At 45.9% G+C, this 15789-nt stretch overlaps 1 protein-coding gene across 1 annotated transcript; it reads left to right on the top strand.

The window, feature by feature from the left end:
- Positions 1-827: 827 nt before the first annotated feature.
- Positions 828-15122, top strand: SERPINB6 (serpin family B member 6). Its single transcript, XM_035030732.1, has 7 exons — positions 828-989; positions 5523-5697; positions 6659-6805; positions 9621-9738; positions 10794-10936; positions 14239-14394; positions 14582-15122. The coding sequence occupies exons 1-7, from the start codon at positions 964-966 to the stop codon at positions 14984-14986; spliced, it is 1170 nt and encodes a 389-aa protein (XP_034886623.1). The 5' UTR covers positions 828-963; the 3' UTR covers positions 14987-15122.
- Positions 15123-15789: the final 667 nt, after the last annotated feature.

Here is a 15789-nt window from a genome sequence, read left to right as displayed (position 1 = left end):
GAATTAGCTTTCCTGCCCTGGCAGGGCAGCAGGATAGGACCCTGGGCCCATATAGCTTTGGGGATCTGAATCAAGCCAGAGTGTGCACTGAATTCCCTGATTAGGTGAGGCGACCAGTTTCACTCTGCAGATGGGGGAAGCCATGGGCTGTACTCTCTGTTCAGGTGCCACTGGACATAGGGATGTTGAATGGGCTACAGAGCTTCTCATGGGCTCTGGTTAGGTTCCCTGTGTGGACGGGCTGAAGGCTGTATTCAGCAATGAGTGGGTCTATGAATTAGATTCCCTGTTCCAGTACAGTGGGAGAAGCAGCTCTAGAGATGGTAGAACTCTTTGTTGTCTTAACTCAAACTGATCCACACCCCAAGTTCCCTGCTGAACAGGACCACTGGCTTTTCTCTGTAAATTCTCAGCTCTGTCTGTCCTTCTCTTGGTTCAACACCACCGGGCTGCACAGCTCCCAGGGGTTGTCTCCAGGCCTTCTGTTCAGATGGGGCCGGAAGACCCTCTCCACAGCAGGTCGGGCTATGGTTTAGCTACCTTGCCCAGGTGGGAAAGGGAAGGCTGCTCCAGGCTACTCTCCATTTCCCAAACAGGCTGTCTGGTTGGGAGAGTCCTGGGGCTACCCTCAGCCCTCTGTGAATTAATCCCTCTGCCTCCATACCTGGTACTGGTTTTGCTGTGGGGACAGTCAGCTCTCCCTGCCCGCCTCTCAGCTCGAGCACCACTGGGCAACACAGCTTCCAGAGTTGTCATCAGGCCTTCTGGGCAGATGGGGCTGGAAAGCACTCTCCACAGTGGGTGGGGCTATGACTCAGCATGTTGCCTGGACACAGGCAAACCGGGCTCTAGGGCTGGCAATCTCCTAGTTTGAGGATCTGAATCAGGAAGATTTCTACCCCAGCGTGTTCCCTGGTCAGAGCGCACCCCTGACTTAGTTCTACAGATGAGCAAAGCCTCTGCATGGGACTACTGGCTGGACACTGCAGGTATGAACTTGGTCTGCCAAGATTCATGTGCTGGTTGTTGCAAGCCCCTCCCCTCTTCTCCATCACAGATGCCCAGTGGTTGAGCCCTGCAGATTCCCCTGCAATCTCTGTAGTGCGAGATCAGAGTAGGGGCTGCTGCAAAACAACCCAAATGCTGAGGGAGGCCGGTTGTCTCCCCTGGGTTCTCTTTTCCCACTGGAGAAACTGGAGACTCGGGGGAGACCCCTCCACATGGTGCTGCATTGTCCTGGGGGGCAGGGGGCAGTATGGTGAATGGGTAGCTTCTCCTCTTACTTGTCTAATGCAGCCTGTCTTTAGCTTCACCCCATGTTCTAGGATTCTCTCACTGGTGTCTTGTTAGTTCTTCTTGTGAGGGGGAGTGAAGACAGGAACGACCTATGTTGCCATGTTGGTCCATGCATGGTATTTGCATCAGTAACTCTGAGTTTTACCTTTAATTAAATCCCTAGATGTGGAATTTTTGGTTCAGGCAATAAGAATGTTTTCATGACATTTTTGTCTTCCTTCCTTTATTTTTTGTATAATTCTAAATTACACTCCGGAAATAGTGGTATACCAATTTATAGCATCGTTTACACAGAATAGGAAGGAATACCTATCTTAGTCATTGTTGGAAATGAATGGTTTTTGAACTTTCAAAAATTGTGATTTGAAAATGTATCTTTAATTTGCTCTCCACCTCTCCTTTTTTTTTTTTTTTGGAAGTCAGTATGCCGTAGTGATTAAGAGAATGAACTCCAGAGCCACCCAGACCTGGTTTCCTGCCTTCACCCTGCTACTCGTATAGCCTTTGGACCACAGGGGCAAGATCAGAGAGCTATATGAGCAATTCCTTTGCTTGTCAAATGCTGATATTCTCAACCAGCTTTATAGAGTTTTAAGAGTCTTTTAGGAAAAGTGCTAACGTAGGTCCCAGTGTGTAGTACATACTCAAAAAGGGATATTTATTAATCTTTCTGAAGTTAAAGCTTTTTAATCTAGTTGTTAGTTATAGTTCCTGTTTGGGGAACAAAGGAACTGTTTCTAATATTTTATCATCAATGATCATCACATTAAGGAAGTATAGGAAGTGTCATTTCCTATTTGTTTCAAGGACGTTTATTATGAGTGGGCTATTTAGTTATTTCATGATTGACATATTTTCTGCTGTAAGACTATCCTGCATATCTGGGATAAACCTATGAGGCATCATTGATTTCATGTTTCTTTTTTATTTAGCTATTCTTATAGGATGTGGGTGGAATTTTATCTTTGGTGGCTATCAGTCATTTGCAGCTGAGAACTGGAAGCTATTAGACTTCACTGTGGGCTTTGAAGAGTGAGCCACACTTAGTTGACAATTAGTAGGCGTTGACGATGGAAGGGAACACAGATTATCTGGCACGTCCTCTTCCTCATACAGGGAGCAGAAATCAAGAACATATTTAGAGTCCATGAGCTGGGATTGTAAACCTCATCTCCCTCCTGACTCGTGCCTTTTCCTCTGAATGTCCTGGCTTGTTCTTCCCAGGGCCAGTATTTAAAACAAGAAGACTGGAGCTGTTTTATGTTGAGGAACTACTGGTCTTTCAACTTTCTTTTTTTAAAAAATATACTTTTAAATCTTTCAGCTTTCTCGATTCGCTGAGGGGCTGTGTAGCCTGTCAGTGGGGGCTGAGCCATCTTCAGGGCAAAGTTAGAGGTGCCCCTGTCCCCAGGCAAAAGGAAGATTAGTGTGGCGGGGGACCCACAGACACCTGAGTCCTAACATTTGATTGTATCAGGAATGTTGGGACTGTGCTTCTTGTCCTGTGGTACCTCCTCTTACCTAGTTCTTCATTCTTAAACCTGTTTTAACAGTTGTTTCGTTTAAAATTGGTAAGCAGGGAGCATTTGCTAATATAAAATCCAAATAAACAGTATAACTTCACATCAGTTTCGTATAATGGCTACTTTTGTTTATGTTTTTTTTGGTAAAGATTTTATTTTATTTTGAGAGAGAGAGAGCAAACATGAACAGGGGGCAGGGGCAGAGGGAGAGAGAGAAGCAGACTCCCCTCTGAGCAGGGAGCCCCATGCGGGACTCAATCCCAGGACCGTGGGATCATGACCTGAGCTGAAGGTAGATGTTTAACCAATTGAGCCACCCAGGCGTCTCCCATTTATTTTGACAGAGAGAGAGACAGCGAGAGAGGGAACACAAGGAGGGGGAGTGGAAGAGGGAGAAGCGGGCTTCCCGCTGAGTAGGGAGCCCAATGCAGGGCTTGATCCCAGGACCCTGGGATCATGACCTGAGCCAAAGGCAGACGCCTAACCAACTGAGCCACCCAGGGGCCCTACTTTTGTTTATGTTGATGTTCCCAAAGCCCTGCAAAATCCTGAAGTTATTTCTGTATCATCATACAATCAGTTGTATTCAGGAGAATTTTAGTAATGTGTATGTTCTATTGTCCTTTCATCAGAAATTGGAAATTTAAGATATGTATGGAAAGTCTGAGCAAACCAGTGCCCCAACTTTTCTCTATAATGAATAAAGAAGAGTTTGAAAACAAAATGTTTAAACAAGGACAGTAAATAAAATTTATCAGGCATATTCGTTATAGTATTAGTTTTCTGCGGCTCTTATAACCCAACACAAACTCAGCATATTTACTTTCTCATGCTTCTGGAGGCCAGAAGGCTGGCAGGTTTCATTGAGCGACACTGGGGTGTTGGCAGGGACTTGCTCCCTCCAGAGGCTCGAGAGGAGCGTCTGTCTTGCGCCCTTTCCAGCTTCTAGACTTGCGGCTCTCCCATCCCTTGCTTGTCTCCTATTCCTCCAGTTTTCAAGCCACAGGGTAGCGCTTTCCTTCTGTCCCCACATTGCTTTCCTCACTGGTCGTATCCCCCTCTGCCCACCCCTCATTAGGATACACGTGATGACATTTAGGGTCCACTTGAATAATCCACGATGATCTCCCCATATGGAGATCCTTCCTTTAATAACATCTACAAGGTCTCCTTTGCTATATAAGGGAACACTCGCATGTTCCAAGGGTTGGGATGGGGGCATCTTTGCTACCCGTATTCAGCGGACCACAGTTATAAACGGAAAGGCATGCTTGGTGAAGAATGGGTTAACTCCTCATTCTCTTCACTGGGTCTTTCAATTAGATTTGTCCTTCCCTGTCCCTTCTACTCCACAAAATATCTAGTCTCTTGTTTTCCTTTCCTTGTTCTGTCGGTTCCCACCCACAGCTCAGATGAGTCATTTCCCCAATCTCTGACTGGGGAAATGGGAGTCTGGTAAATATTTGTAAAGATACCAGAGCAGGCAGGTGCTGCTTCCCCCAGAGTCTGCTCCTCCCCGGCCTACTGCTGCGTCTGTAGCTATCTGACGGAGGGGCCCTTGGCTGCGTCTTGCCTTCTCGCCTGCTCCTCTGTCCTTCCTGAAGTAGGGACATCCAGAGCTGCAGTGCAAAGACAGGGTGTTGGCCCTGAGTTCAGCCTTAGCTATTCAGTTCCTTAGCTTGGATTTATCACTTCACCTCTGTGACCTTCAGATCCCCTGTCATAAAATGGGGAGTCGATAACAGGTCTTTCTAAAGATCATACCCACCGCATCCCAGACTGCCCACAAGTATTCCTGTTCTGGACCCTGCCTGGGCCACCGGGGTCATGGCCACATGCCCTCCATGCCTGACGTGTGCAGTCTGACCCCTGGCCCCTGAGGCCTGTATGCAGGGGTGGCCATGGGCACGGACCTGCTGCCACAGGCCCTCGTCGTCCAGAACAAGGGGCAAGAAGGCCTGGGCCTGGGGCAGCAGGGGGTCTGGGGAACATGGCCATAGATTTGGGCCTCGACACAAGCAGAGGTTTCATAGAAGGAGAATTGAAGGTCAAAAGTCCTTGTTTTTAAGGCTTTCATACATCTTTCCATGTGGTTCGATTTGTCTTTTATCTTTAGGCTTCAGGTTATCTTAAAGTGGAGTCCTCCCACATTATAAAAACATTCAACCATCTTTTTTTGTGTAACCTTGTAGTTGGATTGATTATTTTGAATGATTTTTAAATGATTAAATGATACATACAAACCCACACAACACACCAAACAATAAGAACTGGAAGCAAAAGCCTGTAATAACTCCTTTCCCAAACCGACCCCCAGGCAGTAACTTGGGTAAGCTGTCAGGTGTGTAACCTTTCACACTTCCTCTGTGCTCCCAGGTAAGTGGGTACGTAGCAGTCCCCACTGCCTTTTCCCCCCACACAACAGGATTATATTATTAATATCATTGTTCAGTTTTCTTTTTCACTTAATATTAGAAGCACAGAAAATAATTTTGAGGGCCCCCAAAAGAAATAGAGTTTTGTGTATGTACCTATTTGCCCACTGAACCAAAGTGGTCACTATTAATAAGAGTGAAATATAGTCAACGTGTAAGCCTATATTTATGTGATACCAATCTTACTGTTTTATTTATTTATTTATTTGTTTGTTTATTTATTTATTTAATTTGGAATGTAATACTGATTTTAAAACTGTTCTTTCAGGCTCACCATCATGGATACTCTTTCGGAGGCAAATGGCACCTTTGCCTTAAGTCTTCTGAAAAAGCTGGGTGAAGACAACTCGAAAAATGTGTTTTTCTCACCCATGAGCATCTCTTCTGCCCTGTCCATGGTCTTCATGGGTGCAAAGGGAAACACAGCAGCCCAGATGTCCCAGGTACGTACCCGAAGCCATTTCTGGGCAACAGTAAATGCTGTTCATTTGTCAGTTGAGCTGGTCTTCACTTTCACCTCCAGGATTTGCTCCTGACACGTCCCTCTGCTGGTGTTGCGGGATGGGGACAGAGTTGCTGGGTGACACGTTAGCCCTGAGCGAGTGAGCACCCTGGAGTGGTGCCTGGGATCTGTGAGGGAGGAAGTGGTATGCGCCATTTAGAAGGATGAGAGAAGTCACCAGCCCCGACTATGCTTTATACATGAGTTTGAGTTTGTGAGTAGGGATTCAGTCACAGGGCCCATGCTGAGTTCTGTGATATTCTTTGGATGTTGTCACTTGCTTTTCAGTTGTTAGAAATTATTATTTTAATTTTGTCACTGAAGTGTAAAACCTTCTTAGAATGGCACTGGTCAGCCCCTAATGTTTTTAGTGGCGTTTCAGTTGTTTGCTGTTGACTAACCAGTACCCTAAACTTCGCAGTGTAAGATGCCAGTTTACTGGGACCTGACTCTGGCTGTGTCGGGGGATGCTTCTGCTCCACTTGGCCCCAGCCGGGTCACTAGTGTGGGATCTCGGGCCTCCTCTGCGTGTCTCGTTGGCAGGGTAGCCTGGGCTTCCTTATGGGTTGGCACGCAGTTTCCAAGAGGACCAGCTTAAATGCCCAAAGGTTTATCAAGCCCTTTCTGTTTCAGGAGTGGCCTGTGTTTGCGGAGATGGGAGGCCTGGTTGGCAGCCTTATTTGCAGACAGACTACAAGTAGTGAGCCCACAGAGCGTGGCTTGCAGAGGGGCACCGCTCTGCCTCTACCCCCCCCCCCCAGGAAGTGCCTTTTGTCTTCCATTGGACCAGTCTTCTCTTACGCCCGATCTGTACAGTTCTTAGGCTGAGTTTAGTGTTGTATCCATTTCCCGAAGCCCGGGCACACTGACGTTATGTGTTTGTATTCTGTTTTGGATTTCAGACACTTTCTTTAAGTAAAAGCGGTGGAGGAGGCGATGTCCACCAAGGGTTCCAGTCACTTCTCACGGAAGTCAACAGGACCGATGCTGCGTACTTGCTTAGAACCGCCAACAGGCTCTTTGGAGACAAGTCTTATGAATTTCTCTCAGTAAGTCATACTCACTGTTTTTGACCAAGGAAGTAAAGATGCCAAGGGGGTGGGGAGGAGGGGTCATGAGGTAATAATAGCAGAAAGCCTGGAGGTTATGAATTCATTCCAGTGGGCAGGAACTTGGCTTTCCATTCACTAACTTCATGCATTCCCTTGAACCCTGCTTCAGTTTTATCTGTAAAATGAGGCTTATCACAGATACCATCCAGATTTTTGTGAAGCTTAAATGAGATAATTATAAAAGAATTAACATGGAGCAAACACAATTCAAGGTGAATTGGCCAAGGGGCGCCTGGCTGGCTCATCAGAAGAGCATGTGACTCTTGATCTCAGGGTTGTGAGTTCGAGCCCCATGTTGGGTGCAGAGATTACTTAAAAATAAAATCTTTAAAAAAAAAAAAGGTAAATTGGCTGAAACAAAGAAGTGATCAAAATGAATATTTCTAATCATTGTTTTCCACATATTGATAATTTTTTGTGCATTGTGACTCGGTCAGCTTTTTACACTTGTAAATATTTTTATCGTTTTTTTCCAGTGCAGAATTTTTACAAAGTTATCTGTCTAATTATACTGGTTCTCTTTATTTATAGTGCTTTCAGGCTTTTTTTTTTTTTTTTTTTTTTTTTTTCAAAAACTACTCAAGTAATATGTGAACACATTCTTGTTATACAATGAGTATGTTCTTGTTAGATAAAAATGCAGGTAAGGAAGACAAAGCAAGAGCCCTCACAACCCCTTCCACACCTCATCACTCCCCTCCCAATATAAGAGCTTTTATAGATTTGAGGTGTATCTCCCACACATGGAGAAATCTGTTTGGTGGGGGTTTTCTCTACCTAACGTCGTTATACCATAATATTATTTCATAACTTGTTTCTTTTCACCCAACGCTGTGTCTGAAAGTCTTTGCATCTTGGGCCTCTACCTCTGTTTCACTGTTATCTGCTATTCTTCAGTATGGATGTACTGAAACATACATCGTACACATCATTTAGACAGTGAACATTATTACTATATGTGATCCTGTGCCTCGGGGCGTGTGTTACTCCAAGATGGATTCGTAGAAGGGAGGAAGAGAGTGAAGCTTTGAAGTTACAGCAAATACTGCCAGATTGTCCAAAGTGCTGTGGTCATTTACATTCTCTCCAGAGTATTAGCAGAGTGCTCATTTCCACTCACCATCATCAACACCTCATGTGGTTAACCTCTTAAATTTTGATGATTAATGAGATTGAACAACTTTCCTTATGTTTATTGAATAAGTATCTTTTCTGAGAATTTTCTTTGCACGCTTTTTATTAGGCTATATATTTCTTACTGTTTTTTGAGTTCTCTCTATATTCAGGCCAACAGTCTTATTCTGTGATACGATTTTTTTTCATTATGTTTAAACTTGTTTCAGACTCAAATTGTTTTAAGATAATTGGAGTAAAGTAAATGTAGTCAAGCGTGAGGTCAAATATTGGCAAGATTTGTTCACTACACTGTGATTTTTTTGCAACCTGTCTTATTTTATTAGTCTTAGGCAATTGTCATCTTTTTATAAGCCCTCAGACGAATGCCGTATTCTCATTCACAGGGAAAGACAAGGAAGCTTAGAGAAACAAAGTGATTTTTTAAGGTCACACAGCTAATAAGTTGCAGGACCAGCGTTGGTAGCTACTGCGCCATGTTACCTCTGTCATGCTGTCTTGAGGGAGAAACGTGAAATCCTGTAATAGAAAACCAGGCCTGAAAAGGGGGATGAAATATTTAGCCATAAGCTGTTCGGAAGAAAGATTGGGAAAACATTCTTCTTTTTTTTTTTTTTTTTTAATATATTTATTGGGGACAGAGAGAGAGAGAGAATCACAAGCAGACTCCACGCTGAGCGCAGAGCCCGGCATGGGGCTCGATCTCACGACTCCAAAATCATGAGCCGAGCAGAAATCAAGAGTCAGATGCTCAACCGACTGAGCCACCCAGTCGCCCCGGGAAACCATTCTGTAGTACACTGGCCACAAATGAGTTATATCAGTCCATTTACTTTCTATCAGGTTTCCTGCTTTTATGGGGCATGATATACGTGTTCATGAATGTCGTCATCATTTAAAAGACTATATTAACAAGATATAGTTTAAACTTTTTTTGAGAGTTGCTCACCCTCCAAAATGGAGCCCTCCAGTGCGGTAGCCACGAGACACGTGTAGCTATTTGCATTTTGGTGTGACTAATTACAATTACAGCTCACTGTTCAGCTCCTCAGTGGCACGGGGCCACATTTCACGTGTTCCGAGCTGCATGAGGCACAGCTTGGGACCACACAGACTTCGAACATTGCTAACCTCATCACAGAAAGTTGTAGTGGAAGAGGAGTGGCGTGGGGTCGCGCACTTGCCCTGTTGTATGGAGCAGCAGGCCCTGGTTTCCAGTCCATTGTTCTGGAACGTGGAGGTGGTTGTGGCTCTTGCTGTGGGTGGGACTCACATGGCAAACGCAGTGGCTGGCCCGAACCACACTCTCCTAGCCTCAGTCTCCATGTCTCTGTACTTGCTTCACTGGTGTGCAGCTCGTCCCTCACAGAATCCAGCAATTCATGGTGTTTATTTGATATTCAGACCCCTATTTTACCTGGTTTATAAGCTAAGATTAAATGTAGTTGAAAAATGGATTTTCAGTTAATTCCTCGTGCTTACTTGTATGTTGCCCATGTAAATCATTAACATGGCCAACATTCTGATTGGGCACGACGAAGTAAGCGTGTGGTAAGTAAGCGAAATAAGTGTGGGTTCCTCCTGCAGCCATGTGATTACCTTGCTCTGTCTCTCCTAGTCTTTCAAAGACTCCTGCCGTAAGTTCTACCAAGCAGAGATGGAAGAGCTCGACTTTAATAACGCTACGGAAGAGTCCAGGGCACACATCAACACCTGGGTGGCTGAAAAAACAGACGGTGAAAAGACACTGTTACTTTTTCTTAATAGTCTTTTAATCGATCTTACTATCCATTCCTTTACAAGACCATCAAAATGCAAACAGGAATGACAGTTTTCTTTCAATAACTGTAAACTTTTAAAATCTGCCTCTGAAATATGATCAGTGTCTGCTGCTTTTCTCTAGCCCTTCCCTGTTCTCATCAATGCATCTGTGATGTCTGAATATTCAGTATACGTCTTCTAGAACAATCCATATGGTTGTCATTGTTGTTAATATAGTCCTTCTTTTCACAAATACTGTAAAGAAAAAGATCCAGGCTTCATGCTGTACAGACTGCCACACATTACTAGCACATTTGCTCAAGCCCTCCTTCTCCGCGGCCCTTCACTGCGACTCTCCTGGACGCGCACACCGCCGCTCACCTTTCCGACAGTCCCTTACGTGCCTGTCTTTGGTCATAGGTGCCAAGTGTTCCTTTCTGTCTCATTTGTGCATTCATCCCACACGTACTACTTTGTCCATTTTATGTTTTGTTCGAGCGATGGTATTTTTCTTACCAGGGCTTTTTAAGTTTTTGTTGTTGCTGTTGTTTTAAGGACCAGAATCCCCTTACATGGTTATATTTGGGGGACAGTAAACTCCTTTTATCTGTGTATTTCACAAGGAGATTGACCAATTTAAATATTGTCCCTGATGCATGCATCAGGAAACTTTTTTTTTTTTTTAATTTAAATTCCAGGTAGTTAATGTACAATGTAAGATTAGTTTCAGGTCTACAATATAGTGATTCAGCACTTCTGTACATTCCTCAGCTCTCATCAAGTTAAATGCCCTCTTAATCCCCCTCACCTGTTTCAACCCCTCCCCCGCCCAGGTCCCCTCTGGTAATGGTCAGTTTGTTCTCTATCCATAAGTGTCTCTTTCTTGGTTTGTCTCTCCCTCTCTTTTTTCCCCCTTGCTGTTTGTTTTGTTTCTTAAATTCCACATGTGAGTGAGATCACGTGGTATTTGTCTTTCTCTAACCATCTTGCAATTCCTTTAGTTCACTGATTCTTTATTTCTTCTTTTCAGGTAAAATTACAGAGTTGCTATCTCCAGGTTCAGTTAATCCAATGATGAATCTGATTCTCGTGAATGCCATCTATTTCAAAGGAAACTGGGATAATCAGTTTAACAAAACGCAGACCATGGAAAGACCATTTAAAGTCAGCAAGGTGAATATTTTGGAATAACAAAGGAGACTCTTGGAACAAGTCCCTGTGTTCACACTGGTTTTTAAAACATGCAAGAAAGCTCACCTCACAAGCTAACGTGTGCCCTGTGCGGCCTCAGGCCGTCGGCAGCCGGGCTCCCCAGTGTGCCTTGCCCTTCTCCTTTGCTGTGTCATCAAAGGTAGCTACATACTCATAGGCTACTGTTGCCAGGTGTTCGGTCTACAATCATAAATCCCATGTCACTTGTCAGGCTTAAGGTCTTTCTCGGCTTTCTAGAACTTTTGAGATAAAGTTTGAACTCCAAATATGGTGTATGAGGCTCTTTGTAGACCCAGATCCTACCCATGTATCCCCATTTCTCTATCTTCATTCCCATCAGTACCTGTATACCCCTTCCTTTCCAGCAGCATCTGGAAGCCTTCCCTGACCATCTTCCCTGGTGGGGATTTCTGTATCCCTCCTCTCAGCAACCGCAGTGACCCCGGATGGTCCTCAGGGCAGCATTGCGGTGGTTGAATGCCCAAGGCCATCTGAGGGCAGATGGCTCTCACCAGTGCCTGGCATATAGTTGGTGCTCAATGAATACTGAACAAATGACTGATCTGCAGTCTTCTTTTGATAATAAGGAGAACAAACTCTAATTTTTGTTTAAAAAATAAGCAAACAAAAGGACATGTAGATAAGGATAGACAGTAAGTTGAGCTATCTCCAGCTTTGAAGATGTTATTTGCTGGTGGCCTTATATCTTTTCTGTCACTGAATCTAGTACATTCTTTCTTTTTTACTAATCTCTAATTATAGAGATTTTTGCATATATATCTAAGTAGACAGAATAGATCAGTTACAGCCTATTCTTGATCACTGACCATGAGTTAGATCTTCTAAGCAGACATGAGCCTGAACTTTCAGTTTCTCAAGAAATATATTTTCCTTTGAGCTTTATTCTGAAATGAACTGCCCTATTTTCACCCAGGGAAATGATTCTCTAAGATGTATATTGGGACTTGATTCATGGGAAGTTCATCTCCCCTAGCAGAGGCCTGCAGGTGGGCCAAGAGTGTATGGGGACCAGCTGGGGACCAGCTCCCTGTCTTGTTGCTCAGCCATGCTTAGCAGGCAGCCTTTGTTCTCTTCATCCTATCAGGGTCAAGGCATGCGCCATCCAGGCGGGAGGGAGGGAGAGGATGAAGGGTGAGAGCAAAAGCGCTCTCCTTCAGGGTTCTGACATCTTAGTCAGAAAGAGAAGCCTCTCTTCTGTGTCTCATGGGCCCGATTATGTTGTATGGCCTCTGCTGGCTGCAGGGAGGTGAAGACTTCCAGCTTGCTTCCTAATCTCTCCAGTAGAGAAAGGCAAAAGGAGCGCACTAGGTTTTGAGTGCACCAGCCTATTGGGTTGGAGGATTGTGCCTGAAAGTAAACAGATTTTGAGTTCCTATAGATTTTTAAAATTCCTTTATTTCTAAGTAAAATGAAACTTATCTCTGTAATTGTATACTTGATGAATCATTCAGTTACTGAGATTGGACCCTTTTATATTATAAGCCTGAGGGCTTTGGGCCCTGGAGGGGTAGAAGGAGAAATTGCCTCAGGCAAGGGTCAGTGAGCTGCAGCCTGAGGCCAAAGCCAGACCACCACTTTTTTTTTTAATAAAGTTTTTTTTTAATTAATTTATTTTTGATGTAGTGTTCCATGATTCATTGTTTGCGTATAACACCCAGTGCTCCATGCAGAACGTGCCCTCTTTAATCCCCATCACCAGGCTACATTTTTAACATATAATGTTTTAATGCAACACAGCCATGCTTATTTCTGTATTTCATGCTGCAACTATAGAGTTGAGTAGTTAGGACAGAAACTGTGTGGTCCATAACGCTGAAAATATATACTGTCTGGCCTGTTAGAGGAAAAGGGTGCTGATGACTCCTGGCCCAGGAGGTGAATGGGGTGCTGAGGAACGAGGGGGCAGGCATGGCTGAGGCCAGCTTGGGCGTGCCTCGGCAAGGCACAGGTGAAAAGCTGAAACAGAAGTTTCTTCCGTGTGACGCAGAGAAATGTGCTTCCCCAGAGAACCGGGGACTGCAGCGTGGGGCTTGCATGCCAGTCAGGAGCCAAGGAGGGCTGCTGGCTAGGATGTGGTCACCGTCCCTGGGTCTTTCTTACCGCCTAGCTGGGGACGCATCGGTGACAAATGCATTCTTCTCCTAGTAGGATGTGTTCATTTTGCCTGGTCCTTTCAGTCTTCTGGTCCTTTAGTTGTCGATCCATTTATTCAGCAGATGCTGCTTGAGGGCCAGGCGTGGTGCCCGGTACCATCACAGTGGGCAAAACCCGTGACGCGTCCCTCTCATGAAGCTGCCGTTTTCCTGAGGGGAGACCGTGAGCGTACCTGGGAAAACGGGAGTGTATGAGACAGTGGTAGTGATCCAGAGACAGACACAGAGGAAGGATCCAGCCTGTGGCCGGGAGTCTGGTTTCAGGTTACGGTGTTCAGGTCTTTGCACTGAGCAAAGACCAGAACAACGCAAGGGCACGCGCCGCCCAGGTTCTGGGGTCGGGCGGGCTGAGTTTGCCCTCAGAAGCATCCAGGGGCCCCTGTGACTGCAGCAGACAGGCAAAGGGAGATGGCAGCAGAGAGCATGGGGGACAAGCTTTTGTCACATCACAGGTGTCTTTAAGGACTTCTGCTTTTTTACTCCCTTGGAATAGAGGGGGAGCCACAGAAAGGTGTTCCAAGACTAATTTGATCTCATTTATGTTAATACTTTAAAAAGCAGAGCCATATGACTTGCTAATGAGTCTACTGTGGGGTGAAAGACAGGAGTCAGGGATACTCCAGAGTGTTTGACAATGGGGTGAATGGCATTGCTGTCATCTGAGCTGGGGAACATGGTAGATGGAGCGGACCTGAAAGGGACTGTGAGGAGACCAGTGTGACATGCGACATTGTAGGTTCCTTTACTGTCCAAATGCAGGGGCCAAGTAAGCAGTAGGATACGGGGGAGTGTAACCTATCTGGAGGACAGGGGAGAAGTCCCAGCTAGAAGTATACGTTTGGGAATTCTGTTTAAAGTCACAAGATTGAGATCACTGAGAGACCAGCAGTGTAAGGACTGAGCCCTGAGTACCCCAGTGTTTAGAGGTTGAGGCAACAGAGATGGGCCGGCAGGAGAGGGGGCCGGTGCGGTATTCCAGAAGCCAGCCAAGGAAGTGCTTGTAGAAGCCACACTGGCCAGGTCTGTCGATTTGTCCAGTGTGTCCAGTGGGTCTGGTTTCAACTTAATGTTTATCTGTTTCCTTGATAGAATGAGGAGAAGCCTGTGCAGATGATGTTTAAAAAATCTACCTTTCAAATGACCTATATAGGAGAAATATTCACCAAGATTCTGGTGCTTCCCTATGTGGGCAAAGAGCTGAACATGATCATCATGCTTCCAGATGAAAACACGGATTTGAGGACGGTAAGGAGCGCTGAGGGGCAATGGCGCCTGCTGGCAGGGCCCACGGGCCTGCTCCGAAGCTCGCATGACATCCCGTTGCCGTTCTGCCCCCCTCGTCCTGCACCGCCCAGAGCACTCACAGCCCTGCAGATGGTTCTGTTGGGCAGCACTGTTCTAGATCTGAAAATCTTCAACTCTCTTCTTCTAGGTGGAGAAAGAACTCACTTATGAGAAATTCACAGAGTGGACGAGGCCAGACATGCTGGATGAAGAAGAGGCGGAAGTGTACCTCCCTAGATTTAAACTGGAGGAGAATTATGACATGGTGAATGTCCTTTGCACTCTGGGCATGACCGATGCCTTCGAGCAGGCCAAGGCAGACTTTTCTGGAATGTCGTCCAGGAAAGACCTGTATCTGTCCAAGGTGGTGCACAAGGCCTTCGTGGAGGTCAACGAGGAAGGCACGGAGGCTGCGGCCGCCACTGCGGCCATCATGATGTTGCGGTGTGCGAGAATCATGCCCCGGTTCTGTGCCGACCACCCCTTCCTTTTCTTCATCCAGCACAGCAAGACCAACAGCATCCTGTTCTGTGGCCGCTTCTCCTCCCCATAAGGTCATGGTCGGCCCCGTACGGAGTCCTCCTCCTTTCTCCTACTGACCCACTTCTCCTGACTCTTCACAGTGTGCCTAGAGTGCAAAGTGACCTTGAGTGACAATCCAAAAATAAAAGGCCCAGTTTGAAACCCCATGTTCTGGACTCCCGTATGTGTGTGTGTTCACGTGTCAAATGTTTCCGGAGATCAGAAACTGCCATTCAGGCAGCTCTGTGGTCACGTTGGCAGGGCCAGCACGGGCCACTTAGCCAAGGCCACTGCTCTGGGAGGTGTCGTCCCATCCAGCCTCACACCTGCTGGGCACTCGGGTCCTCACTTTGGGCAGAATGCGGCTCTCCTGCAGGCACAGGAGGACAGATGGGGCCTGTCTCTTCTCTGTTCCGTGGCTCCGTTAGTGAGAGGACAGGGTGACAGCCTGTGGAGCGCCACGGGGAGCAGGGCTCTGAGACCCTCCTCGGCGAGTTCTATCCCAAACATGTTGCAAGCACTCCGGAAGCCAGCACAGAAGCTGGGAGAGTGGTTAACTCAGACCACTGAGAAACCAGCCCCATTGCCCACCCATGTGGCTTCTTCTATCGCAGTCCGCAATCACAGGATCTGTGGTCACACGCGCGTTCAAATGGACAACATACAGTTTCTCTGAACACTTTAAATTGTGACCAGGGGCCAGAGATGATTAGACAGGTTCTGTTCACAGTGGTGGAGTCTAAGACAACTCCCTGAGCTGTAAGTACCGGATGATTTTTTGTTCGACTGCAAGTATTAGAGAAGAGGTGGCCAAGGTTTCTGTGCTAGAAACGT

This window comes from Mirounga leonina, unplaced genomic scaffold (assembly GCF_011800145.1).
Source record: "Mirounga leonina isolate KUSES-001 unplaced genomic scaffold, KU_Mleo_1.0 Mir_366, whole genome shotgun sequence".
Lineage (NCBI taxonomy): Eukaryota > Metazoa > Chordata > Mammalia > Carnivora > Phocidae > Mirounga > Mirounga leonina.
This window is presented reverse-complemented; position numbering and strand designations above follow the sequence as displayed.